This window comes from Oncorhynchus keta, chromosome 35 (genome assembly GCF_023373465.1).
Source record: "Oncorhynchus keta strain PuntledgeMale-10-30-2019 chromosome 35, Oket_V2, whole genome shotgun sequence".
NCBI classification, from domain to species: domain Eukaryota; kingdom Metazoa; phylum Chordata; class Actinopteri; order Salmoniformes; family Salmonidae; genus Oncorhynchus; species Oncorhynchus keta.
The window spans coordinates 12,468,437-12,496,423 of record NC_068455.1 but is presented as its reverse complement, the minus strand read 5'-3'; the positions used below and the strand labels follow the sequence as shown (position 1 = coordinate 12,496,423).

The following is a 27,987-nucleotide window of genomic DNA, read 5'->3' as shown; positions in this document are numbered from 1 at the left end:
GTATGGGGTTTAATTTAGATGTAAACTAAGCCTAGATGAATAAACAGTATTGATATACAACGTATCTAAAAAAAAAAAAAAAGAAACAGAATTGTCAAAATGGATAAAAAATATCATTTCGTCTTCATCGTGGATGCCAGTTTGGAACTTTCACTCACTGCTGACTGTACCTGCTGGTGAAGAGTGAAATAGATAAATAATCAATTAGCTATGACATTACATCCAGTTGGTTTAGACCAATAAATAAATTGTGATTTGTAAACTCACTTTTAGGTTGAAATATTTCAGTAGTGCAACACGAATCTGTTTGGAAGGAATACATATTGTTTTTATTGTAATGGGTTTTTGTTTTGCTACATATTTCAGTCTCATTCATCAGGTATTGTTGCCTGGTTTCCCATCCACATCACCCCAGCCAAACGCCACACCCACTAATGTTTCTTCTCCAACTGACTGGGTGCGTTAAGTTAGATTAAACTTTTGCATGGTTGTGTAAACAGTTTGTACTGAATGACACGTTTCCCCAAAATGTTCTCGAACTGACTGAGGTATGTTTTCTCTGTTTGGTGGGTGCGGTGTGGCTTGAAGCAATAAGTGATATATTTACAGGCCAGCAGCCATGCTGACAGCGTTTCCCAACCCACAACCCAATAAATGATTTGATATTCAGATAAAAATGTCTGTATTGGACCTTTTTTCAGTAGCTTACCGGTTTTTCTCCAAAATATGCAGTGAGTAGAATGAAGAGACCCTGTAAGAGATGAAAAACAACAACATTAAAACCTTGTGACCTGAAGAAGGAAAAGTCTACTCCTACTCCGCCCCTCCTGCGTTAGACGTTGTCTACCCCCCCTCCTGCGTTAGACGTTGTCTACTCCTACTCCTCCACTCCTGCGTTAGACGTCGTCTACTCCTCCCCTCCTGCGTTAGACGTCGTCTACTCCTCCCCTCCTGCGTTAGACGTCGTCTACTCCTCCCCTCCTGCGTTAGACGTCGTCTACTCCCCCCCCCTGCGTTAGACGTCGTCTACTCCTACTCCTCCCCTCCTGAGTTAGACGTCGTCTACTCCTCCCCTCCTCCACTTCTGCGTTAGACATTGTCTACTCCGCCCCTCCTGCGTTACACATCGTCTACTCCTACTCCTCCCGTCCTGCGTTAGATGTCGTCTACCCCCCCTCCTGCGTTAGACGTCTACTCCACCCCTCCTGCGTTAGACGTCGTCTACCCCCTCCTGCGTTAGACGTTGTCTACTCCACCCCTCCTGCGTTAGACGTCGTCTACTCCTCCCCTCCTGCGTTAGACGTCGTCTACTCCTGCCCCTCCTGCGTTAGACGTTGTCTACTCCCCCCTCCTGCGTTAGACGTCGTCTACTCCCCCCTCCTGCGTTAGACGTCGTCTACTCCCCCCTCCTGCGTTAGACGTCGTCTACTCCCCCCCTCCTGCGTTAGACGTCGTCTACTCCCCCCTCCTGCGTTAGACGTCGTCTACTCCTGCTCCTCCCCTCCTGCATTAGACGTCGTCTACTCCCCCTCCTGCGTTAGACGTCGTCTGCTCCCCCCCTCCTGCGTTAGATGTCGTCTACTCCTGCTCCTCCTCCTGCGTTAGACGTTGTCTACCCCCCTCCTGCGTTAGACGTTGTCTACTCCTACTCCTCCACTCCTGCGTTAGACGTCGTCTACTCCTCCCCTCCTGCGTTAGACGTCGTCTACTCCTCCCCTCCTGCGTTAGACGTCGTCTACTCCTCCCCTCCTGCGTTAGACGTCGTCTACTCCCCCTGCGTTAGACGTCGTCTACTCCTACTCCTCCCCTCCTGAGTTAGACGTCGTCTACTCCTCCCCTCCTCCACTTCTGCGTTAGACATTGTCTACTCCGCCCCTCCTGCGTTACACATCGTCTACTCCTACTCCTCCCGTCCTGCGTTAGATGTCGTCTACCCCCCCCCTCCTGCGTTAGACGTTGTCTACTCCACCCCTCCTGCGTTAGACGTCGTCTACCCCCCCTCCTGCGTTAGACGTCGTCTACTCCACCCTCCTGCGTTAGACGTTGTCTACTCCACCCCCCTCCTGCGTTAGACGTCGTCTACTCCTGCCCCTCCTGCGTTAGACGTCGTCTACTCCTGCCCCTCCTGCGTTAGACGTTGTCTACTCCCCCTCCTGCGTTAGACGTCGTCTACTCCCCTCCTGCGTTAGACGTCGTCTACTCCCCCCTCCTGCATTAGACGTCGTCTACTCCCCTCCTGCGTTAGACGTCGTCTACTCCTGCTCCTCCCCTCCTGCATTAGACGTCGTCTACTCCCCCCCTCCTGCGTTAGACGTCGTCTGCTCCCCCCCTCCTGCGTTAGATGTCGTCTACTCCTGCTCCTCCCCTCCTGCGTTAGACGTCGCCGGTTTACTAACCGTCGGTCTTGGCAACCATTCATTACTCACACCTGCGCCTCATCATCAGGCACACCTGGACCTTCCCTGATTACTCCCCCTATATATAGCACTCTGTTGGTATTTCCCATCCGGCAGATGCATTCCTTGTTTTTGTATCTGTACATGTTTGTTTATATTAAACTCTGCACCTGCTTCCTAACTCCCTGCCTCTACATTACAAAAGACAATTACAGGGTTTGATCAAAAGACAATTACAGGGTTTGATCAACAAAAGACAATTACACAGTTGACTGAATTGAAATGGAAATGACCCAAACCTAATCTCAGTCTTACCTGGAATGCGTTCAGCAGAGTGAAGGCGTAGTTCACCAGGTAGGCTATAGGTCCTTTGGTGATATCAAACATCAAAACAAAAAATCCAAAAATCCATGTCCCTCCAAAGATTGGGGTTAGGAGGACAACCGCTTTTAGGATACCTTTGGCCACTTCTTTTTCATCCTTAGTGTTGACTTCAAGACTTGGTCTCAGGAGCCTTATGATAACTACTAGCATGCAGAACACATTGACTACTACAATAGTGCCAACAGGCAGAATGAACGCAAAGATCGAGCCCTTTAAAAAACCTCCATAAACCAGCCAACAAGCCTCGGTGGTGTAGTAGTAGTCCTTCTGGCCACTGTTGTAGGTGATAAATGTAATGAAAACAATTAACAGTGGACAGCAATAGCCAACAGAAAAACACAGTCCCAAGCAAACCTTCTTGCTCATCTGATGGAACATAAATATCAACTGATGGAGAACCATGATACTCAGGCACAACATCCAGAAGAACATGGACAGGTAGCATAAATGCTTAATTACCACAAAGATCTGACACCAATTCTCTGGGATCATGTCGGGAAAAGCTGAGGCGAGAAAGCTGCAGTCAGCTACCAGTAAACACAGGCAGATGTTAATGTGGGCTGTGTGGCGACAATACGACACGCTGGACTTGACAACAGATTTCCACACAAGACATTCTATCACTAGACAGGAGAGAAGTGAGACAATTGAGACGCTCAAGCCCACATAGGTTATCTCCGTCATATAGGGAAGATTCTCTGGTTTCTTTGACATGAGGGTGGTGAATGAGGATAAGTGGGTGCATTCACAATGGTTTTCGTTATCAGGACCACCCCATACACAACCTTTACCAGACCACTGCCTTATTGTAAAATCCCAATATACACACTGTATCTTGTGGTTGCGGGGCCTTTCACTGATCAACTGGAAGTCTATTGAGATATCTGCAGATCCTTGACCAATGGAAGTGGACACCACAATGCTGTTTGGATCAGCGTCTGTTTGGTGCAGCTTTGGTAGATAGTTACTGAGAGATTTAAAACCTATAGTTTTAACCATCATGGAGCCAGTCCCCATGGTTACGGTGACATTGAAAACTTTGTTCACACAATTTTTCTCCGGCTGAGGTTTACAGCCATTCAACTCTATGTTTGTGTGTTGGTATGTGGTACTCTCGACATCTGACTGTTTAACCAGGCCCTCAACAGAAATCAGATATCTTTCAGCCATGGATCTGTTGACAAGGTCAGGTTTAAAAATCCATGACTTTTCAAGACTGCTATCCAAAAGATTGCTGGATGATATTAGAGCATCCTGAAAAAGGGGGGGAGGGGAGGGGGGGTCATATTTTAGTCGACTTCATTTAAACAAATAAAAATGTACATTTCTGTTTATTTAATATTTTCTTATTATAAATCATACTGAAGAACAGATAAATAACATTCTGGTAAAGATGATTTTGGATTATATTTACTTGTAATTGAGCCTTATTCAGTGTGTAATTTTTTTGAGATTCGTTGATTGCGTTGTTCATGGTGAAGAGAATGGACACCGAAGCATTCACATTAGCATAAGTGTTGATGGATTCTGATTTATCGGTGGAAGATTTCAGACGTGAAAATATGTTTGCAGAATTTTTCTCAACTGATCCAAGTCCTATTGCAAGGTTCTGTAATGATAGAAAGAAAATGCACACAAAAACTACAGTTTAGAGCAGTTTAGAATAGATGCCTTTATAATAACAAAAAGTAATTTAAATGACAATACGGCCACCCCGCCACTTGTTTTGGGAAACAGCTGAGGGATGGGGCTGGAAAAATGTAACCACTCTGAATAAGATCAAAATGATAGTTTTAACCATGTTTTGAAGCGAGTGTTTGTTTACAAATACATTGTTTACGAACAATGGAATAAAAAACAAGATAATATATTGTGGGTACAGCAGTTGAACTAAGCTCATGAGGCATTTTAAGTTCTATTATTCTAGAATGAATGAGTCTACGGGTCGATCCACCAATTCAGTGCCTTTTGAGAAGTGTAACTCGCCCCCCCCAGTTTTATTGTTGTTGTTCATTCCCCCTAATTTTAACATTCAGTCATAAAGAGCACATGTTCAACTTCAGAAAAAAAGGTTTTCCCCATCTCAAGACGTAAAAAAAGGTTTTCCCCATCTCAAGACGTAAAAAAAGGGTTTCCCCATCTCAAGACGTAAAAAAAGGTTTTCCCCATCTCAAGAAGTAAAAAAAGGTTTTCCCCATCTCAAGACGTAAAAAAAGGTTTTCCCCATCTCAAGACGTAAAAAAAGGTTTTCCCCATCTCAAGACGTAAAAAAAGGTTTTCCCCATCTCAAGACGTAAAAAAAGGTTTTCCCCATCTCAAGACGTAAAAAAAGGTTTTCCCCATCTCAAGACGTAAAAAAAGGTTTTCCCCATCTCAAGACGTAAAAAAAGGTTTTCCCCATCTCAAGACGTAAAAAAAGGTTTTCCCCATCTCAAGACGTAAAAAAAGGTTTTCCCCATCTCAAGACGTAAAAAAAGACTATGTAAGTGCATAATAGGTGCCAACTAAAGTAAGAGGGTTGACGATTTCATCTTAAATCAGCCATAAATCAATCCACTTCTGACAACAGGGAATGGCAATTTAATTCTTCACAACAAAAAAAAACATTTCTAGCCTTTCTTATCTATAAATAAATAAATGATAATCTTCAGAAATCACTTTGTCAAAGCAACAAAATAACTTTACAATGATGGTGAACATTTTTAGTCATTTTGGGGTGAAGTGGGTTAACACTAGAAGCTCCGATCCCAGTAATTTTGGGGTGAAGTGGGTTAACACTAGAAGCTCCGATCCCAGTCATTTTGGGGTGAAGTGGGTTAACACTAGAAGCTCCGATCCCAGTCATTTTGGGGTGAAGTGGGTTAACACTAGAAGCTCCGATCCCAGTCATTTTGGGGTGAAGTGGGTTAACACTAGAAGCTCCGATCCCAGTCATTTTGGGGTGAAGTGGGTTAACACTAGAAGCTCCGATCCCAGTAATTTTGGGGTGAAGTGGGTTAACACTAGAAGCTCCGATCCCAGTCATTTTGGGGTGAAGTGGGTTAACACTAGAAGCTCCGATCCCAGTCATTTTGGGGTGAAGTGGGTTAACACTAGAAGCTCCGATCCCAGTCATTTTGGGGTGAAGTGGGTTAACACTAGAAGCTCCGATCCCAGTAATTTTGGGGTGAAGTGGGTTAACACTAGAAGCTCCGATCCCAGTCATTTTGGGGTGAAGTGGGTTAACACTAGAAGCTCCGATCCCAGTCATTTTGGGGTGAAGTGGGTTAACACTAGAAGCTCCGATCCCAGTCATTTTGGGGTGAAGTGGGTTAACACTAGAAGCTCCGATCCCAGTCATTTTGGGGTGAAGTGGGTTAACACTAGAAGCTCCGATCCCAGTCATTTTGGGGTGAAGTGGGTTAACACTAGAAGCTCCGATCCCAGTCATTTTGGGGTGAAGTGGGTTAACACTAGAAGCTCCGATCCCAGTCATTTTGGGGTGAAGTGGGTTAACACTAGAAGCTCCGATCCCAGTCATTTTGGGGTGAAGTGGGTTAACACTAGAAGCTCCGATCCCAGTAATTTTGGGGTGAAGTGGGTTAACACTAGAAGCTCCGATCCCAGTCATTTTGGGGTGAAGTGGGTTAACACTAGAAGCTCCGATCCCAGTCATTTTGGGGTGAAGTGGGTTAACACTAGAAGCTCCGATCCCAGTCATTTTGGGGTGAAGTGGGTTAACACTAGAAGCTCCGATCCCAGTCATTTTGGGGTGAAGTGGGTTAACACTAGAAGCTCCGATCCCAGTCATTTTGGGGTGAAGTGGGTTAACACTAGAAGCTCCGATCCCAGTCATTTTGGGGTGAAGTGGGTTAACACTAGAAGCTCCGATCCCAGTCATTTTGGGGTGAAGTGGGTTAACACTAGAAGCTCCGATCCCAGTCATTTTGGGGTGAAGTGGGTTAACACTAGAAGCTCCGATCCCAGTCATTTTGGGGTGAAGTGGGTTAACACTAGAAGCTCCGATCCCAGTCATTTTGACTGCATAGTAATTAATTTAAAATGGAAATGTCTCTGCAATGTCCCCCTCTGCCATTGACTTGTCTTAAATAAGTATATTTAGCACATATGATTATTATAATTTCATAAGCATAATTCCTGTTATAAGCCGTTTTTAAGTTACTTTTTCCAATATTAAAGTAGTATAGTATCACATAACATATTGTGAGGTTTCACTAACCTTTGCCAAATAACACTTCAAATGTAAGAGATTAGTTTTATTTGAAAATATCACTTTTTCCAAGAATAACCGTTGTTCCTTTGTGCTCTACACATGAGCATGCTGCAGCAGATGGCTTACAGTAACATTAACTAATGAAAATCCTATTGTTTTTAAAATAGTTTTTTTCTTTTTCTTCTTCTGTTACCCAAGACCTTCATAAACACAAGTGAAGGATCATTTTTCTGATAGCATTTATGAAATGTATTTATTAGACTGTTAGAACGTTGCAGTCAAAATGGCTGCTCATTGGCGTATTAAGGGGGTAGTGAGGCCCAGCTGTTTATTAAGATCTTCCTAGAAGGCACAGAGGTTGTGCGGAGGGACGCTGAATTTTTTCACTTTAGCAAGTTTTATGCATATTAAAAACCATCATTTCTATAATTATTCATATGGTTTATATTAAAGGGATTTTAAAATGATTTTAAAGGTGCTTTTAAAATTCAATATTGTTTGTGGTGTCCCAGGAGGTCTACCCTGGGGGATGGTAATAGAGGGGAGATACGTGAGGCCACGTTGGCTCCCTCTGCTGGGCATATGGGAGCTGGGCACCCCGACACGGGCAGCTAAGTGGAGGTAATTAGAGGAAAGTGCTAACCAGCCGTGGAGGCTAAATAAAAGGAGCACGATGGCACACCGCGGGAGAGAAGGGAGAGAGACAGACACCAGTTAAGAGAGAGAAGAAAGACCGAGCAAAACCTAAGTTATTTCTTTGATATATTTATTTTCTGTCTTAGTAAAGTCGTTTTTTCGGACTAAAGCCTCCCTGTCTCTGTGTCAATCTCTGAACGCTCAACCCAATGAATCAATTAGGATGATTTGTTTTAATACCTGTGAATCAATTAGGATGATTTGTTTTAATACCTGTGAATCAATTAGGATGATTTGTTTTAATACCTGTGAATCAATTAGGATGATTTGTTTTAATACCTGTGAATCAATTAGGATGATTTGTTTTAATACCTGTGAATCAATTAGGATGATTTGTTTTAATACCTGTGAATCAATTAGGATGATTTGTTTTAATACCTTTGCATCAATTAGGATGATTTGTTTTAATACCTGTGAATCAATTAGGATGATTTGTTTTAATACCTTTGCATCAATTAGGATGATTTGTTTTAATACCTGTGAATCAATTAGGATGATTTGTTTTAATACCTGTGAATCAATTAGGATGATTTGTTTTAATACCTGTGAATCAATTAGGATGATATGTTTTAATACCTGTGAATCAATTAGGATGATATGTTTTAATACCTGTGAATCAATTAGGATGTCATGTAGATCTACATTCACACAGTTAGATATTTCCTCCTCCCAAACTCCATCACTCAAACACTGTCTCTGGGTTTTTCCAATACCATTTTTACACTTCAGCACCGCCGTAAAGTCAGCCTTGGCGTTTGACCAGTCACCTTCAGCAGGACAAAATTTTGAATTGCCTGTGGAAATAAACAGAATCGTTGACAATAAGTAAGAAATAGATATTCAAGACACATTTTCACCATTTAGATGAACAATAAATAGGGTGGCTTTTAAAAATCTATGTTTTCAATCCTTATTATACCAGGTAAATTGACTGAGAACACATTCTCATTTACAGCAACGACCTGGGGAATAGTTACAGGGGAGAGGAGGGGGATGAATGAGCCAATTGTAAACTGGGGATTATAAGGTGACCGTGATGGTATGAGGGCCAGATTGGGAATTTAACCAGGACACCGGGGTTAACACCCCTACTCGTACGACAAGTGTCATGGTATCTTTAGTGACCACAGAGTCAGTACACCCGTTTTAACGTGCCATCCGAAAGACGGCACTCTACACAAGGCAGTGTCACTCCCCTGGGGCATTAGGATTTTTTTTTTTAGACCAGAGGAAGGGGTGCCTCCTACTGACCCTCCAACACCTCTTCCAGCAGCATCTGGTCTCTCAAAAAAGTTTTACGGGAGCATGCAATTGGCATGCTGACTGCAGTAATGTCCTCAAGAGCTGTTGCAAGATAATTTAAAGTTAATTTCTCTACCATAAGCCGCCTCCAACATCGTTTTAGAGAATTTGGCAGTTTGTCCAACCTGCCTCACAACCGCAGACCACGTGTTAAGCACGCCAGCCCAGGAACCTCCACATCCAGCTTCTTTACCTTTGGGATTGTCTGAGACCAGCCACCCAGACTGCTGATGAAACTGAGGAATATTTATGTCTGTAATAAAACCCTTTGTGTGGAAAAACTCATTCTGATTGGCTGGGACAGCTCCCAAGTGGGTGGCCCTGTTCCATCACAGGCCCACCCATGGCTGCTCCCCTGCCCAGTCATGTGAAATCCACAGATAGGGCCTAATATATTTATTTCAATTGACTGATTTCCTTATATGAACTGTCACTCAATAAAATGTTTGAAATTGTTCCATGTTGCTTTTTTATATTTTTGTTCAGTATATGTATCTTAGATTTCACTGAAAATATGCTTGCGTTTGTTACCCATTCCAAGAAGATTGGGGTATGCCGCTGAATGTTACTGCACCAATTTAGAGCATAATTGTTCATATGGCAAAATACACTGTTCATGCTGGCTAATGGTACTGAAAACCTACTGTAGATAACAGGGATATTGACAGTAGCATTTTTCTCTTGGGACAGGATGTTCATAAATGTACATGTTACAGCTGGCTCATGTAAACTGCTGCAGCTGACAGTCGTATCAATCCTGTAAATTATGCCAGTACTGGTAACATCTGTGGAGGGATAAATTACAAGATTTAATAACTGTCAAATGTGTTCAACTGTGCTCCTAATTGCATTTTAATAGCAATTATTATAACATACAGTCTTAAACATAGTGTAATTAACATGTGAGGACCATGAAGGGCAGAAAATTACCTTTTTGTTCATTTAATGGAGTTTCAGTGTTGGTGTAATTCCATGTCACATTGTAGTTTTCAGTGCTATTCATAATTTCACATTGAACTCTGACAAAGATTCTATCATTTGCATTATATTTCTTGTAACAGTCTGGAAATTGGGGCGTGCTACTAATGTAAATTTGTGGCAGGAGCGCTATGTCTAGTGTTGCACTGGCTTTGTGGTTTATGGTCACATTGGATGTTTTCGGATTGAAGACACACGTGTACAGCCCTGCAGTTAAATGAAAAGAGAAACATGTTTTACTGTTTTATCTTACAATGAGTTAATCTGCGTGACTCAAGACCACGTTAGCTCACTGACTTAAAGCCTAGGCATTAGTTATGGGAGCTAGCACAAGTCCTCAGACGACTCATCATAATAAGAGCATCAATTCACCCAACGAACTCCACTTCACAAACCGTAGGCCTATATCTGCACAGACCTTTCAGCATAGAGAAAAACTATGAAAATTGCATGAATATGAGCAAATAATCAATGTGTCCCAAGTAGCAACCTTTACCTTTGACAGTGCCCTACTTATGACCAGATCCTATAGGTAATAACGTGCCATTTGGAACACACCCACTATCTAATTGGCCCTGTGACCTGTCCTATCATCTTCTACAACACCATACAAAATAACAGATAACACATACCTTCCCAGATCTCCGTTGCCTGTCTGAGGAGAACTGTAGTCGTCCTACTAGTGGGTATCACTGTAGAATCAGTACCTGTTGTTACGTCAAATGTTTTACCATCACTCCTTTTCAAAACCCATTCAATTGGTTTCATGTCCTCCTTGGCTTGGCAGAGAATTGTCTGTTTAGAATCATATTTTACCGGGCCTTCTGGTACTGTGATCTCAACGACGCCTGTAAGAGAAAAGTACACAGAACATTTAGTAGCTTCTCACCTCTCCACCATGCTAGTGGATATGTGGTGAGCTGTGCATCACCACAGGGTGCTACTACACATTGGTGGTGGAAGAGGTGAGTTTCCCCCCTTTTCTTTGTAACGCTCTTTGAAATGGATTCAAGTTTTATCAGTCGTATGTTCAGGATACACATTGTATACACCGTCCAATGAAATGCTTTCTTGCAGGTTCCTTCTGGACAATGCATCAACAATAAGAAATAACAAAATATAATACGAAGACGAAGAAAAAGGCTCAGTAGAATAGAATAAACAATTTAGCATAAGTTTAATACAGAAGCAGTATGCCTTTGTTAAACTTTGCCCTGTGTAGCCCTCCCTGTGTCCCTACTAACTTGGCCTGCTTAGCTTCCACTGTGAGGCCACTAATGCATCCCCCTCTCCACCCTCCATTTCTCAATAAATCACTTTTAGACGATACACCAGAAGAAGAAAATAAAATAAGAAAATAAACCACGACTTTGATAAATGTAAACTTTTTAAAATAGCATTTCCAAAACAAACCCTCAAAAACATAAAACAACTATTATTGTCAGAGGTTGCGCTCAACCCCATCTGCCTCGAGCCGCCCAGGCTGGCATGGAACAGAGCACACCCACAAACTCCAAGGTCAGTAGGCCCCACAGCCTATGCTGTCTCCAGCAGATCTTTAGACCCATCTGACTTGGAAAAAAAGGTACAAAAAAAGAAACATCTAGCCTTCACTAAATAAACATCTAGCCTTCACTAAATAAACATCTATGAACTAAATATATAGGCCTAGAGCGCATTTGGAAAGTATTCAGACCCTTTGACTTTTTTCACGTTGTTATGTTACGGCCTTATTCTAAAATGTATTAAATAAAAAATATTTCCTCAGCAATCTACACACAAGACCCTATAATGACAACCTTTAAACAGGTTTTTTTTAAATAAACAAAAATGTATAATTTGAAAAAAATAGAAATATCTTATTGACATTAGTATTCAGATCCTTTGCTATGAGACTCAAAATTGAGCTCAGGTGAATCCTGTTTCCATTGATCATCCTTGGGATGTTTCTACAACTTAATTGGAGTCCACCTGTGGTAAATTCAATTGATTGGACATGATTTGGAAAGGCACACACCTGTCTATATAAGGTCCTAACGTTGACAGTGCATGTCAGAGCAAAAACCAAGCCATGAGGTCAAAGGAATTGTCTGTAGAGCTCCGAGACAGGATTGTGTAGAGGCACAGATCTGGGGAAGGGTACCAAAAATATTCTGCAGCATTGAAGGTCCCCAAAAACACAGTGGCCTCCGTCATTCTTAAATGGAAGAAGTTTGGAACCACCAAGACTCTTCCTAGAGCTGGCCACCCGGCCAAACTGAGCAATCGGGGGAGAAGGGCCTTGATCTGGGAGGTGACCAAGAACCCAATGGTCACTCTGACAGAGCTCTAGAGTTCCTCTATGGAGATGGGAGAACCTTCCAGAAGGACAACCATCTCTGCAGAACTCCACCAATCAGGCCTTTATGGTAGAGTGGCGAGACGGAAGCCACTCCTCAGTAAAAGAAACATGACAACCCACATGGTGTTTGCCAAAAGGCACCTAAAGACTCTCGGCCCATGAGAAACAAGATTGTCTGGTCTGATGAAGCCAAGATTGAACTTTGCCCTGAATGCCAAGCGTCACATCTGGAGGAAACCAGGCACCGCTCAGCACTTGGCCAATACCATCCCTACGGTGAAGCATGGTGGTGGCCGCATCATGCTGTGGGGATGTTGTTCAGGGACTGGGAGACTAGTGAAGCATGGTGGTGGCAGCATCATGCTGTGGGGATGTTGTTCAGGGACTGGGAGACTAGTGAAGCATGGTGGTGGCAGAATCATGCTGTGGGGATGTTGTTCAGGGACTGGCAGACTAGTCAGGATCGAGGAAAAGATTATTATTATATATATTTTTGCCTTTATTAAACTAAGCAAGTCAGTTAAGAACAAATTATCATTTACAATGACGGCTTAACAATGACGGCCAAACCCTCCCGGGCCAATTGTGTGCCGCCCTATGGGACTCCCGATCACAGCCAGTTGTGGTACAGCCTGGTATCAAACCAGGGTCTGTAGTGACACCTCTAGCACTGCAGTGCCTTAGACCGCTGCGCCACTCGGGAGCCCAAGACGAACGGAGTAAATTACAGAGAGATCCTTGATGAAAACCTGCTCCAGAGTTTTCAGGGTCTCAGACTGGGGCGAAGGTTCAACTTCCAACAGGACAGCGACCCTAAGCACACAGCCAAGATAGTAGGAGTGGCTTCGGGAAAAGTCTCTGAATGTCCTAGAGTGGCCCACCCAGGGCCCAGACATGAACACGATCTAACATCTCCGGAGAGACCTGAAAATACCTGTTCAGCAACGCTCCCCATCCAACCTGACAGAGCTTGAAAGGATCTGCATAGAAGGATGGGAGAAACTCCCCAAATACATATCAAATAACATAACAATAACAAGGCTATATACAGGGGGTACCGGTACCGAGTCAGTGTACAGGATAGTTGAGGTAATTTGTACATGTAGGTAGGGGTGAAGTGACTATGCATAGATAATAAACAGTGAGTAGTAGCAGTGTACAAAACAAATAGGGGGGGCATTTGATGAATTGTTCAGCAGTCTTATGGCTTGGGGTAAGAAGCTGTTAAGAAGCCTTTTGGACCTAGACTTGGCGCTCCGGTACTGCTTGCCGTGAGGTAGTAGAAAGAACAGTTTATGACTTGGGAGACTAGAGTTTCTGACAATTTTATGGCCTTTCCTCTGACACCTCCTATTATATGGATCCTGGATGGCAGGAAGCTTGGCCCCAGTGATGTACTGGGCTTTACGCACTACCCTCTGTAGCTCCTTACGGTCAGATGCCGAGCAGTTGCCATACCAGGCGGTGATGCAACTGGTCAGGATGCTCTCAATGGTGCAGCTGTAGTACTTTTTGAGGATCTGGGGACCCATGCCAAATCTTTTCAGTCTCCAGAGGGGGGAAAGGTTTTGTCGTGCCCTCTTCACAACTGTCTTGGTGTGTTTGGACCATGACAGTTTGTTTGGTGATGTGGACATCAAGGAACTTGAAACTCTCAACCCGCTCGACTACAGCGCTGTTGATGTTAATGGGGGCCTGTTTGGCCCACCTTTTCCTGTAGTTCCTTTGTCTTTCTCACATTGAGGGAGAGGTTGTTGTCCTGGTACCACACTGCCAGGTCTCTGACCTCCTCCCTATAGACTGTCTCATCGTTGTCGGTGATCAGGCCTACCACTGTTGTGTCGTCAGCAAACTTAATAATAGTGCTGGAGTCGTGTTTGGCCATGCAGTCGTGGGTGAACAGGGAGTACAGGAGGGGGCTAAGTACACAACCCTGAGGGGCCCCAGTGTTGAGGATCAGCGTGGCAGACGTGTTGCTGCCTACCCTTACCACCTGGGGGCGGCCTGTTAGGAAGTACAGGATCCAATTGCAGAGGGAGGTGTTTAGTCCCAGGGTCCTTAGCTTAGTGATGAGCTTCGTGGGCACTATGGTGTTGAACACTGAGCTGTATGTAGTCAATGAACAGCATTCTCAATTAGGTGCTATTTTTGTCCTTGTAGGAAAGGGCAGTGGGGATTGAGATTGCATCATCTGTGGATCTGTTGGGGCGGTATGCAAATTGGAGTGGGTCTAGGGTATCTGGGAGGAGGCTGTTGATGTGAGCCATGACCAGCCTTTCAAAGCACTTCATGGCTACCGACGTGAGTGCTACGGGACGATAATCATTTAGGCAGGTTACCTTCGCTTCCTTTGGCACAGGGACTATGGTGGTGTGCTTGAAACATGTAGGTATTACAGACAGTCAGGGAGAGGTTGAAGATGTTAGTGAAGACACTTGCCAGTTGGTTCGCGCATGCTTTGAGTACATGTCCTGGTAATCCATCAGGCCCTGAGGCTTTGTGAATGTTGACCTGTTTAAAGGTCTTGCTCACATCGGCTACCGAGAGAGTTATCACATAGTCATCCAGAACAGCTGGTGCTCTAGTGCATGCTTCAATGTTGCTTCCCTCGAAGCGAGCATAAAAGGCCTTTAGCTCGCCTGGACAGCTTGCGTCTAGATTTCCCTTTGTAGGCAGTAATAGTTTTCAAGCCCTGCCACATCCGACGAGCATCAGAGCCGGTGTAGTAGGATTCAATCTTCATTCTAGTTTGACGCTTTGCTTGTTTGATGGTTCATCTGAGGGCATAACGGGATTTCTTAGAAGCGTCCGGATTAGTGTCCCACTCCTTGAAAGCGGCAGCTCTAGCCTTTAGCTTGATGAGGATATTGCCTGTAATCCATGGCTTCTGGTTGGGATATGTATGTACGGTCTCTGTGGGGACAATGTTGTCAATGCACTTATTGATGAAGCCGTTGATTGAGGTGGTATACTCCTCAATGCCATTGGATGAATCCCGGAACAAATTCCAGTCTGTAGTAGCAAAGCAGTCCTGTAGCGTAGCATCCACGTCATCTGACCATTTCCATATTCAGCGAGTCACTGGTACTTCCTGCTTTAGTTTTTGCTTGTAAGCAGGAATCAGGAGGATAGAATTATGGTCATATTTTCCAAATGGAGGGTGGGAGGAGAGCTTTGTATGCATCTCTGTGTGTGGAGTAAAGGTGGCCTAGTTCTTTTTTCCTCTGGTTGCACATGTGACATGCTGGTAAAAATAAAGTAAAATGGATTTGTTAGCCTGCATTAAAGTCCCCGACCACTGGGAGCGCTGCTTCTGGTTGAGCATTTTCTTGTTTGCTTATGACCTTATAGAGTTGGCTGAGTGCTCTCTTAGTGCCAGCATCGGTCTGGGGTGGTAAATAGACGGCTACGAATAATATAGATGAGAACTCTCTTGGTAAATATTGTGATCTACAACTCATTATAAGGTACTCTACCTCAGTCAAGCAATACCTCAAGACTTCTTTAATATTAGACATCACATGCGAAGCTTGTAGAGTCATACCCAAGAAGACTTGAGGCGGTAATTGCTGCCAAAGGTGCCTCAACAAAGTACTGAGTAATGGGATATCTCAGTTTTGATTTATTTATACATTTGCAACAATTTCTAAAAACCTGTTTTTGCTTTGTCATTATGGTGTATTATGTGTAGATTGATGAGGGGGGAAAACAATTTAATACATTTTAGAATAAGGCTAAAACGTAACAAAATGTTGAAAAATTGAAGAGGTCTGAATACTTTCCGAATGCGCTGTATCAAGCATCCCAGAGTAGGAATGCTGATCTAGGATCAGGTCCCCTTGTCCATATACTATTATTAATTGACTGTGTTCATACAGTCAGACCAATTATAATATTTTGTCACTAATCAGATTAGCTCTTTTGCCACTAATTGGGCAATTTGAGAAACAAGGTCAGAATTGGCTGCCTGCGTAAATAAGCACAGCCATTGTGATCTAAAAGGCCATACTGATCCTAAATCAGCACTCATACTGTGAGATGCTTGATACATACGGCCCCCGATGTAGCTAGCCCCTGATTTAGATAGACATACCTGCTGTCTCTAGCGTGAACGTAGAATTCAGTATTTTTTCCAATTCTGCTGTTTTGCTTGCAAGGACATTAGCTGAAACGTCGTTGAGGTTCATTTCAAAATCGATGATGACACTACCACGACTTAAAGCAAAAACAAGGAACAAGATCAGGTCTACTGTATGTCGATCCCACAAAAAACATAACATCATTTGTAAACGAGCTGAATTACCTGAACCCGGTGATGTGTATGTCATCGAATGAATTCAATGTACTGTACACCGCTTTCAGCTAAAAGCGAAGAATATAAAAAAAAAAAATAAGAATGATCATGCACAGAGATCTGTGAAGAGTATATTGTCAACATAGTTTAATATGGTATTTGCAATAATATATCTAAATAATATATCTCCCTCTAAATTATAGTTCCTGTCTTCATTCTGTGTGTGTCATTAGAACATTCTAGTAACCCATTTCCATATTTTAAACCATTTTTATATGTACAGTATAAATTTGACCAATACCTTTGGCAGTAATTCATCATGCAAGGTTTTATATTCATGAGAATTTGGATTGCTGTAACTTTCAAAATATACCATTCCAGCTATGTTAAGTTGTCCAATGACAGTAACTGTGAATAAAAGAGATCATTATTTGCAATGTGTACTGGGCCTTTTGCATTCTGTCTTTGAACTGGCTTGTGGAAAATGCAAACTGTTGACAGGCTGGTATGTTTGATTATGTACACATTTTTGGATTAACACACACACACACACGCACACACACACACACACACACACACACACACACACACACACACACACACACACACACACACACACACACACACACACACACACACACACACACACACACACACACACACACACACACACACACACAATACCTCTTGTTTCAGGGAGGCACATTGGTTTTGTTTCTGTGGTTTCAAATGTGCAGTTTTTTACTTTACAACAGTTCGGTGAAGACTGACACACTGCAACACTCCAGATATGCCCTGGTGTGCATTTGCACTGAGTTTTGTTTTGAAGAGGGACACAATCTGTTGAAATAATTTCAATGCATAATTTTAGCCATATTTACCCCAAAATAAATGAAATGAAAATGAAGGGAACACAATGTGTAGGCACATATATAGAGTTTGCTTTATATAGGCCTATACTGAATAGACACAGGGTTAGACTTGTGTGTGTTATTACAGTAGGTTTACTAATGCAATGTTTCCCATGTTAGAGTATTTCATACTACATTAGTAAACCAGCTACAGTATTGCATACATATTTACCTGTTGTGACGTTAAGGGTGTCAACACTCACAGGATTGTCCATTTTAAAAGATTTGAGTATAGCATCAATACGGTTGTCTGGTATGGACGCCTCAGTCCTCAGTACCATATAGTAGACTTTTGTTGAGTTGCCTGAAACATGCAAAACACCATGCAAAACATACTTTAGAAATAGAGTATGTAAAGTTTGAAGTACTGTACAAGGAATTCAGAGTAAGAGTGGGCATGCAAATGATAAATTGTCAGATGCTCACTGTTTACCCATACCTCTATCAGCAGCATTATGTCATGATTATGGAGTTCTGTCGTATTACTGTGTTAGCTATATGGCAGGGTTGGGGTCAATTTAATTTATATTCAGTCAAATGCTTCCTAAATTAACTGAATCTAAATGGAATTGACCCCAACAACCCTTGTGGCACCTTCATTTCTGGATTGCTTCCAGACTATAGATTATGTCCCAGGTGATACTTGGAGCCTAGCCTCTTACAACCAGGCTGATCTGACAAGCTCGGGAGATCAGTCTGGTTGTAGGAGGCTACCTGCAGCTATCCCTTGCTGAAAGTAGTACACAAAAGGGAATAGGGTTAGGTTAGTGGACCAAAAGGGAATAGGATTAGGGTAGTGGACCAAAAGGGAATAGGATTAGGGTAGTGGACCAAAAGGGAATAGGATTAGGGTAGTGGACCAAAAGGGAATAGGATTAGGGTAGTGGACCAAAAGGGAATAGGATTAGGGTAGTGGACCAAAAGGGAATAGGATTAGGGTAGTGGACCAAAAGGGAATAGGATTAGGGTAGTGGACCAAAAGGGAATAGGATTAGGGTAGTGCCCAAAAGGGAATAGGATTAGGGTAGTGGGCCAAAGGGGAATAGGATTAGGGTAGTGGACCAAAAGGGAATAGGATTAGGGTAGTGGACCAAAAGGGAATAGGATTAGGGTAGTGGGCCAAAAGGGAATAGGATTAGGGTAGTGGGCCAAAAGGGAATAGGATTAGGGTAGTGGACCAAAAGGGAATAGGGTTAGGGTAGTGGACCAAAAGGGAATAGGATTAGGGTAGTGGACCAAAAGGGAATAGGGTTAGGGTAGTGGACCAAAAGGGAATAGGATTAGGGTAGTGGACCAAAAGGGAATAGGATTAGGGTAGTGGGCCAAAAGGGAATAGGATTAGGGTAGTGGACCAAAAGGGAATAGGATTAGGGTAGTGGACCAAAAGGGAATAGGATTAGGGTAGTGGACCAAAAGGGAATAGGATTAGGGTAGTGGACCAAAAGGGAAAATTAGGGGGAATAGGGATGGGCCAAAGGGAATAGGATTAGGGTAGTGGACCAAAAGGGAATAGGGTAGTGGACCAAAAGGGAATAGGATTAGGGTAGTGGACCAAAAGGGAATAGGATTAGGGTAGTGGACCAAAAGGGAATAGGATTAGGGTAGTGGACCAAAAGGGAATAGGATTAGGGTAGTGGACCAAAAGGGAATAGGATTAGGGTAGTGGACCAAAAGGGAATAGGATTAGGGTAGTGGACCAAAAGGGAATAGGATTAGGGTAGTGGACCAAAAGGGAATAGGATTAGGGTAGTGGACCAAAAGGGAATAGGATTAGGGTAGTGGACCAAAAGGGAATAGGATTAGGGTAGTGGACCAAAAGGGAATTAGGTAGTGGACCAAAAGGGAATAGGATTAGGGTGGACCAAAAGGGAATAGGATTAGGGTAGTGGACCAAAAGGGAATAGGATTTAGTGGACCAAAAGGGAATAGGATTAGGGGTGGACCAAAAGGGAATAGGATTAGGGTAGTGGACCAAAAGGGAATAGGATTAGGGTAGTGGACCAAAAGGGAATAGGATTAGGGTAGTGGACCAAAAGGGAATAGGATTAGGGTAGTGGACCAAAAGGGAATAGGATTAGGTAGTGGACCAAAAGGGAATAGGATTAGTGGGGTAGTGGACCAAAAGGGAATAGGATTAGGGTAGTGGACCAAAAGGGAATAGGATTAGGGTAGTGGACCAAAAGGGAATAGGATTAGGGTAGGGTAGGACCAAAAGGGAATAGGATTAGGGTAGTGGACCAAAAGGGAATAGGATTAGGTAGTGGACCAAAAGGGAATAGGATTAGGGTAGTGGACCAAAAGGGAATAGGATTAGGGTAGTGGACCAAAAGGGAATAGGATTAGGTAGTGGACCAAAAGGGAATAGGATTAGGGTAGTGGACCAAAAGGGAATAGGATTAGGGGTGGACCAAAGGGAATAGGATTATAGTAGTGGACCAAAAGGGAATAGGGTTAGGGTAGTGGACCAAACGGGAATAGGAATAGGGATTAGGGTAGTGGACCAAAAGGCAATAGGATTAGGGTAGTGGACCAAAGGGAATAGGATTATAGTAGTGGACCAAAAGGGAATAGGGTTAGGGTAGTGGGCTAAAGGGGAATAGGATTAGGGTAGTGGGCCAAAAGGGAATAGGGTTAGGGTAGTGGACCAAAAGGGAATAGGGTTAGGGTAGTGAACCAAACGGGAATAGGATTAGGGTAGTGCCCAAAAGGGAATAGGATTAGGGTAGTGGGCCAAAAGGGAATAGGATTAGGGTAGTGGACCAAAAGGCAATAGGATTAGGGTAGTGGACCAAAAGGGTGCCATTTGGGAGGTAGACATCTTCAAAATAGGGAAAAAATGTAAATGAGCTTACCATTTGCAGAGACCTGAGCAACAGCAACAAAACACATCCCATTATTACTCAAGCACATATGTGCAGCAGGAACAAACCAGAAAGATACATTATACAATTATTATGGAATCGGGCCAATTTTCAAGTTTGTAATTAAGTATTTGGTTTGCTATAAACATATAGCTGAAATCTTGACCAACCTTGTTGCAAGTTAGTCCTAGAAAATATAAAAGAATGAAAGTCTTCATTTTGTAACCTTCAGATGGAGACAGAGATAGAAATGGCAGTTGGTGTACAGCAGAAACACAGTTGTAGGTCATTTACATTCCATCCCAACAAGATAACGGTCAGTGGAACTGTCAATACTTGGAATAAACCCATGTTCACTTGGGAGTTGTTTTTCACTGTTGTTACATTGAATAAATACAGTAACACATGAACACAAAACATTGTTGACAGACTTACTGGTATAACAAATGTTTGATTATTTACCCATTTTGGATTACACACACACACACACACACACACACACACACACACACACACACACACACACACACACACACACACACACACACACACACACACACACACACACACACAATAAACATCCCCGAACATGAAGGGCCATATATGACCAGGCCCAGATTTGAATCTGGACCTAATCATGAAATGGAAATAATTATTATTCACAGGGTTAATAAAGGCACAATCGGTTTCAATGTCCTACTGTTCAATGGTCCATTCATTAACATGTAGGTTAATATCCCCACATAATGAAATAGAGGGGCAATTCAAGCATTTATGGACATTTCACAGAATGAAACGTTTTATGTGTGTGTCTATAGTACCCCCTGGGGTGAGTGTATACCAGTGGAGGCAGGTGGGAGGAGCTATAGGGATACAGCTCCATATGTTTGATGTGTGTGTCTATAGTACCCCCTGGGGTGAGTGTATACCAGTGGAGGCAGGTGGGAGGAGCTATAGGGATACAGCTCCATATGTTTGATGTGTTTGATACCATTCCATTAATTCCATTCCACATATTACAATGAGTCCTATAGCTCCTCCCACCAGCTTCCACTGGTATACCCTGTATATGCCCCAAAAAGTGGATTTCTAAATATTGGCATGTTGGAGAAATAAAGCTAATAAGTGCTATGGATGTTACATGAAGACTGAACAAAAGTCTGTGAGTTTGTAAGTCTTAGGTCAAAACATGCCAATTGGAAGGAAAAGCTCAGCTGAACACATAAACGATCATTTTGAAGAGTGTCATTACCATCATAACTTTAGAGAGGAAAAACTACCGTTATGGATGTTATGGAGTCTGAAATACACATTCAAATATGAAAGATTTCTTAATCAAAATCTATTATAACATATGTGTTGTCATTTGGAATGTTTTAAAAGGTCAGTAGAATGCATAATACTTTAGTACTGCTTTTACAGGCAGCCTGGATAGCACACCTGGCCAGGCACCACACCCTAACAGTTTATATTATTTTGTATCTTTAATAAACATATAAAACCTTTTACTAGTTGAATGTGGATGTAAATATAAGATGTTTTTGTATGACAATTTTTCTGAAATATTTTAACAAAATATGCAAATGAAAAATGAGACAACATACATTGGCCTATACTTTGGACTCTGAATGAAGTCGGCATATTTTGGGCGGCTTTCATTTGAAAAAGACTACAGGACTATTCACAAAGTATATTTTTAATAAACAGTACTACCATGCCCATGTATGAGTAATGCATTTCAGCATATACAGTACTAGTCAAACGTTTGGACACACTTACTCATTCAAGGGTTTTTCTTTATTTTGACTATTTTCTACATTGTAGAATAATAGTGAAGACATTAAAACTATGAAATAACACATATGGAATCATGTAGTAACCAAAAAAGTGTAAACAAATCAAAATAGATTTTATATTTGAGATTCTTGAAAGTAGCCACCTTTAGCTTGTTGACAGCTTTGCCCGCCTTTGGCATTCTCTCAACCAGCTTCAGCTGGAATGCTTTTCCAACAGTCTTGAAGGAGTTCCCACATATTCTGAGCACTTGTTGGCTGCTTTTCCTTCACTCTGCGGTCCAACTCATCCCAAACCATCTCAATTGGGTTGAGGTCAGGTGATTGTGGAGGCCAGCTCATCTGATGCAGCACTCCATCACTCTCCTTCTTGGTCAAATAACCCTTACACAACCTGGAGGTGTGTGAGGTCATTGTCCTGTTGAAAAGCCAATGATAGTACCGCTAAGCGCAAACCAGATAGGATGGCGTATCGCTACAGAATGCTGTGGTAGCCATGCTGGTTAAGTGTGGCTTGAATTCTAAATAAATCAACACTGTTTGTGATAACTGCAGTTGTTTCTAATCTTCAATTGTATCTTTAACTTGTGACACTTTGTCTTTTGTGTGTATTCTGTATTTTTCTGTCATGTTTTATGGACATGCTGCTATTTCCCTGTTTTGCCTTCTTGCCAGGTTTTAACCTCAATGGGTTTCGCCGTAAAGCCTATTTGAAATAGGACACTAGGATTAATATGAATTGTATCTTTAAAATAGTGTAAAATACTTGTATGTTTGAGGAATTTTAATTATGAGATTTCTGTTGTTTGAATTTAGTCACCTGCACTTTCACTGGCTATTGTCATTTCAATCCCGTTAGCGGGATCTCAGCCCAAAGAGGTTATTAAATAAAGGTTAAATAAAAATGACAATGACAGTGTCACCAGCAAAGCACCCCCACACCATTACACCTCCTCTTCCATGCTTCACGGTGGGAACCACACATGCAGAGATCATCCGTTCACCTACTCTGCGTCTCACAAAGACATGGCCGTTGGAACCAAATATCGTCAATTTTGACTCATCAGACCAAAGGACAGATTTCCACCGGTCCAATGTCCATTGCTCATGTTTCTTGGCCCAAGCAAGTCTCTTTTTCTTTTTGGTATCCTTTTGTAGTGGTTTCTTTGCAGCAATTTGACCACGAAGGCCTGATTCACGCAGCCTCCTCTGAACAGTTGATGTTGAGATGTGTCTGTTACTTGAACTCTGTGAAGCATTTATTTGGGCTGCAATTGAATGAACTTCTCCTCTGCAGCAGAGGTAACTGCTCAAGATAAGGTAATATGTTCAAGATGGCGTAGCAGTGAAGACGTGTTTGTTTGTCCTCTCGTGTACTTTTGTATTTTTTTCAATATATTTCCATTAATTTTCAATCTCTTTTCGATTTTTAATTTGATTATACCTTCCGGTAACCTGCTTCACCCAATGTGATACGGAATCGCTATTATTTTCAATTATAGAACACATTCAAGAACCTCCAGAAGCTAACCAGCTAATTAGCTACAAGCTATTTAGTCATTGTTAGCCACTGCTAGCGGCTTTTACCAGGCTCATCTCCCGGCTAGCAAACTAAATTCTACAATACCTCTTTCGCCATCTGGCATGGATTCTCTGTCGACACGGCGCCCTGCTGCACCACCACGTCTGCTTTGCCGACGAATACTCCATCCGCTGTGACTTCAACCGGCCTCCGTCCGAGCAGATGCTCCTACTAGCCCCGGGCTATTAACTTTAAACTCCCGTGTCGCTAGCGTAGTGGCGGCTTCCCTGTTCCATCTACTGCTGCCCCCTGGACTCTATGATCACTTGGCTACATAGCTGATGCCTGCTGGATTGTCCATTAATCACGGTACTCCATTCCGTTTATTTATTTTTTATCTGTCGGCCCCAGCCGCGAACTCAGGCTCTGTGTGTAGTTAATCCGACCCTCTCTGCCTAGTCATCGCCATTTTACCTGCTGTTGTTGTGTTAGCTGATTAGCTGTTGTTGTCTCACCTGTTGTTTTAGCTAGCTCTCCCAATCAACACCTGCGATTACTTTATGCCTCGCTGTATGTCTCTCTCAAATGTCATTATGCCTTGTATACTGTTGTTCAGGTTAGTTATCATTGTTTTAGTTTACATTGGAGCCCCTAGTTCCACTCTTCATACCTCTGATACCTCCTTTGTCCCATCGCCCACATATGCGGTGACCTCACCCATTACAACCAGCATGTCCAGAGATACAACCTCTCTTATCATCACCCAGTGCCTGGGCTTACCTCCGCTGTACCCGCACCCCACCATACCCCTGTCTGTGCATTATACCCTGAATATACTCTACCACGCCCAGAAATCTGCTCCTTTTATTCTTTGTCCCCAACGCTCTAGGCGACCAGTTTTGATAGCCTTTAGCCGCACCCTCATCCTACTCCTCCTCTGTTCCGCGGGTGATGTGGAGGTAAACCCAGGCCCTGCATGTCCCCAGGCACCCTCATTTGTTGACTTCTGTGATCTAAAAAGCCTTGGTTTCATGCATGTCCACATCAGAAGCCTCCTCCCTAAGTTTGTTCTACTCACTGCTTTAGCACACTCTCCCAACCCCAAAAAGTTTGAACTTCTAATTTTAAAAATTAATCTCTCCAGAAATAAATCTCTCACTGTTGCCGCCTACTACCAACCCCCCTCAACTCCCAGCTATGCCCCGCCCCCTATCTAGCTTCAGAGTTTGTTCTGTTAGGTGACCTAAACTGGGATATGCTTAACACCCCGGCAGTCCTACAATCTAAGCTAGATGCCCTCAATCTCACACAAATGATCAAGGAACCCACCAGGTACAATCCTAAATCTGTAAACAAGGGCACCCTCATAGATGTTATCCTGACCAACTGGCCCTCCAAAGACACCTCCGCTGTCTTCAATCAGGATCTCAGCGATCACTGCCTCATTGCCTTTATCCGCTACGGGTCCTGAGTCAAATGACCACCCCTAATCACTGTCAAACACTCCCTAAAACACTTCTGCGAGCAGGCCTTTCTAATCGACCTGGCCCTGTATCCTGGAAGGATATTGACCTCATCCCATCAGTTGAGGATGACTGGTCATTCCTTAAAAGTAACTTCCTCACCATCTTAGATAAGCATGCTCCTTTCAGAAAATGCAGAACTAAGAACAGATATAGCCCTTGGTTCACTCCAGACCTGACTGCCCTCAACCAATACAAAAACATCCTGTGGCGGACTGCAATAGCATCGAATAGTCCCCGCGATATGCAACTGTTCAGGGAAGTCAGGAACCAATACAAGCAGTCAGTCAGGAAAGCAAAGGCCAGCTTTTTCAAGCAGAAATTTGCATCCTGTAGCTCTAACTCCAAAAAGTTCTGAGACACTGTAAAGTGCGAGTTCTACGATGTAGAAAATAGTAAAAAATAAAGAAAAATTATTGAATGACTAGGTGTGTGCAAGCAGTTGACTGGTACTGTATTTTCCAAGATAATCTTAAATATAGAACATCCAATGAATTTTACGGATATCATAACACTGAACAATTATACTTACAATGAAAAGAGAGAAACCAATTATAGACCATATAAAACCTTGTTGAAAGTTGGCTTTACAGATAAAGTTTCAAGATGATCTGATGTAAGGTGCATGTTTTACAAAAACTTTTCCTAAAAAACATAATGTATGTTACATTGCCCGTCCCAGTCACCCCCCTATCACTAAAAGACTCAAACCACTTCTATCTGGTTTGTATTGCTTCATTAACATCTCATTTCCATAACTAACACTGGGGGACAGATGTGAGTGGAAAAACATGCTCAGTGGGCCATTTCTAACCAGTTTTCCCGTTGGGTTTCCGTACAATCTGTATATGCAAGTAAAGTACTTCAGATAAAACATTTCACCACAAGCCTTATTGAAACAGAAAAGGTGTAGGTCGACATTAAAAATGTTGACAAAACAAAATACACTAGACAATGTAGGATATTTTTGTGTCGGTAAAATGAATTATGCGAGAAATGTCGCAGGACACACTTTTATGCGCAAATATTGATATAACAACCATCATATCGACGTAAATCACGCGATGACATGTTGTGTAGTCCTCCCACTACGACACGTCGGGAAAGCGTGCATATTATTGGGCTACATATGAAATGCATTATGATGCATTTAACAGGGTGGTGAAAATGCAATGAGATGAGCTTGATGCTCATTTCCAATAAATATCGAGGGTCTTATTCTGGTGACATGATCATCGATGCTTGGCTGCCGTTTGACAAATAAAAATAGTCTGTCCATAATAATCTCATCATGGAGGCTCTCCTATCCGTTCTGTGTCTGCAAACTAAACTGACGGCTAGAGCGCAGTGCCAATACCAGAGTGGACACACGCTGGTATTGGCATTGCCCGAGAAGCCGGTGTTTGGAGGATATATTGGCACATCTATTTTTAGGCCACCCCAAACACTGCTTTTTTATAGTTGCCTGGCTGGGCTGATTAGACAGCGGATTGAGCAGTCAGATGGAACAGAGTAAATAGACATTTTAACGTCATCGATGTATCCGGCTGTAATTTGTGGAATACCGGCTGGAATGCGGTTTTAACCAATCAGCATTCAAGATTAGACTCACCCTTTGTATAAAGGCCTATAACACAAAAACATTTTTGTGAGAAAACTATCAGTAGAGTTGAAAATGCGATGGAATCCCATTTAATTTATCTTTTTTGTAGGGGAGGGGATTTAAAAATGTCATCACGCACAGCTTTTTATCCACAACAATTCAATTTGATGGGAAAATGTGCATATAGTTTTTATAAAGATTTCTGAATATTCGCATGGAAATCTATCGCCAATTGGATGGTGGAAACCTAGCTACCAATGGTCAGAATGAATGCAATTTCCTACTTAAACGCTTCAAATAATGCCTGAACTCCCACATATAGACCTTAAGGATAATTATGAACGTGGTTTCATTTGGAAATTACTACATTTATGTGTACATACTCAAGTTGACCTTCCCACAAAATCGCCCAGAACTAGAATTATATGATCTCTTTGAATATAACATTGATTCTTGAAAAAATATAAAAAGTGCGAGAAGCAGGTATACTGAATATAATTCAGAATGAGTTGAGAATGCAGAATGATTAACACCAACCTCTCCTCTTTGATTCCCCCGATAAATATCAGCAAAATATTAACATCAATATTTGAAGAATATAAAAAATGCAGAAGCAGTTACACTGGATAGAATTGAGAATATGAAGAATACCTACCTCTCTTCCTTGTCTCCCTCGAAAGTATAAGTCGCTCTGGATAAGAGCGTCTGCTAAATGACTTAAATGTAAATGTATCATCAAACTATGAATCAGCAAGCGAGGTGAAGCACACCATCCATTCCTGAGCAGACTTGTAAATCTGGGAGGAACTTTAGGTTGATATGCTGTTTTTGAGAGCAATAGAAAACAATGGCGCCTCTATGAAACTGTAAAACAAAAAGTCCCCTGTCCATTTGCATCAAAGAGCTCGCATTATGAAAAGTAGATATGAAAATTGATGTAGGCCCACATGCATCATTCCCTAATATGTGTATCATTAAAGAACCCTGTCTTGTTGAAGCAAACTGCGATTTGCATAGTCCACACTAAGTGCTAACCTTTTCTGAGTCAAGATCACTTTCGCAGTCAAACAGCAAGCTGAGATCTACTGCCTTTGACTTAAATGTTTTTACATTAACCTAATAAAAAAAGTTCTGTAGGAATTAGTTTCGTGCAGTATGCCTAATACATTA

The 27,987-nt window shown here is 42.4% G+C and overlaps 1 protein-coding gene and 1 long non-coding RNA gene across 7 annotated transcripts; one reads left to right on the top strand and one right to left on the bottom strand.

The window, feature by feature from the left end:
• Positions 1-27: 27 nt before the first annotated feature.
• Positions 28-27,780, bottom strand: adgrf3a (adhesion G protein-coupled receptor F3a). Its single transcript, XM_052496529.1, has 16 exons — positions 27,473-27,780; positions 20,368-20,602; positions 17,688-17,819; positions 17,289-17,444; positions 16,906-17,012; positions 16,614-16,672; positions 16,404-16,525; positions 10,602-10,817; positions 9,922-10,176; positions 9,636-9,776; positions 8,299-8,483; positions 4,195-4,389; positions 2,712-4,034; positions 710-751; positions 268-303; positions 28-173 (listed from the first exon to the last, which is right to left on the bottom strand). Exons 2-16 carry the CDS (start codon positions 20,423-20,425, stop codon positions 114-116), a joined length of 3,087 nt encoding a protein of 1,028 aa, XP_052352489.1. The 5' UTR covers positions 20,426-20,602; positions 27,473-27,780; the 3' UTR covers positions 28-113.
• LOC127915861 (uncharacterized) lies at positions 17,814-20,376 on the top strand. Of its 6 annotated transcripts, none has more exons than XR_008092594.1 (4): positions 17,814-18,278; positions 19,116-19,319; positions 19,773-19,858; positions 20,151-20,376. It is a non-coding gene; the product is annotated as an uncharacterized LOC127915861 (long non-coding RNA). The 6 variants fall into 6 exon arrangements; XR_008092591.1 differs by having other exon boundaries at positions 19,087-19,319; XR_008092592.1 differs by having other exon boundaries at positions 19,058-19,319.
• Positions 27,781-27,987: the final 207 nt, after the last annotated feature.

Bases quoted from the DNA above. Each gene is read 5' to 3' on its own strand.
- adgrf3a (XM_052496529.1), bottom strand. From the start codon at position 20,425: ATGTGCTTGAGTAATAATGGGATGTGTTTTGTTGCTGTTGCTCAGGTC. The intron at 9,777-9,921 runs GTAATTTTCTGC...ATCCCTCCACAG, and splicing joins TCCATTAAATGAACAAAAAG to ATGTTACCAGTACTGGCATA. The intron at 752-2,711 runs GTAAGACTGAGA...CATCTCTTACAG, and splicing joins CTCTGCTGAACGCATTCCAG to GGTCTCTTCATTCTACTCAC.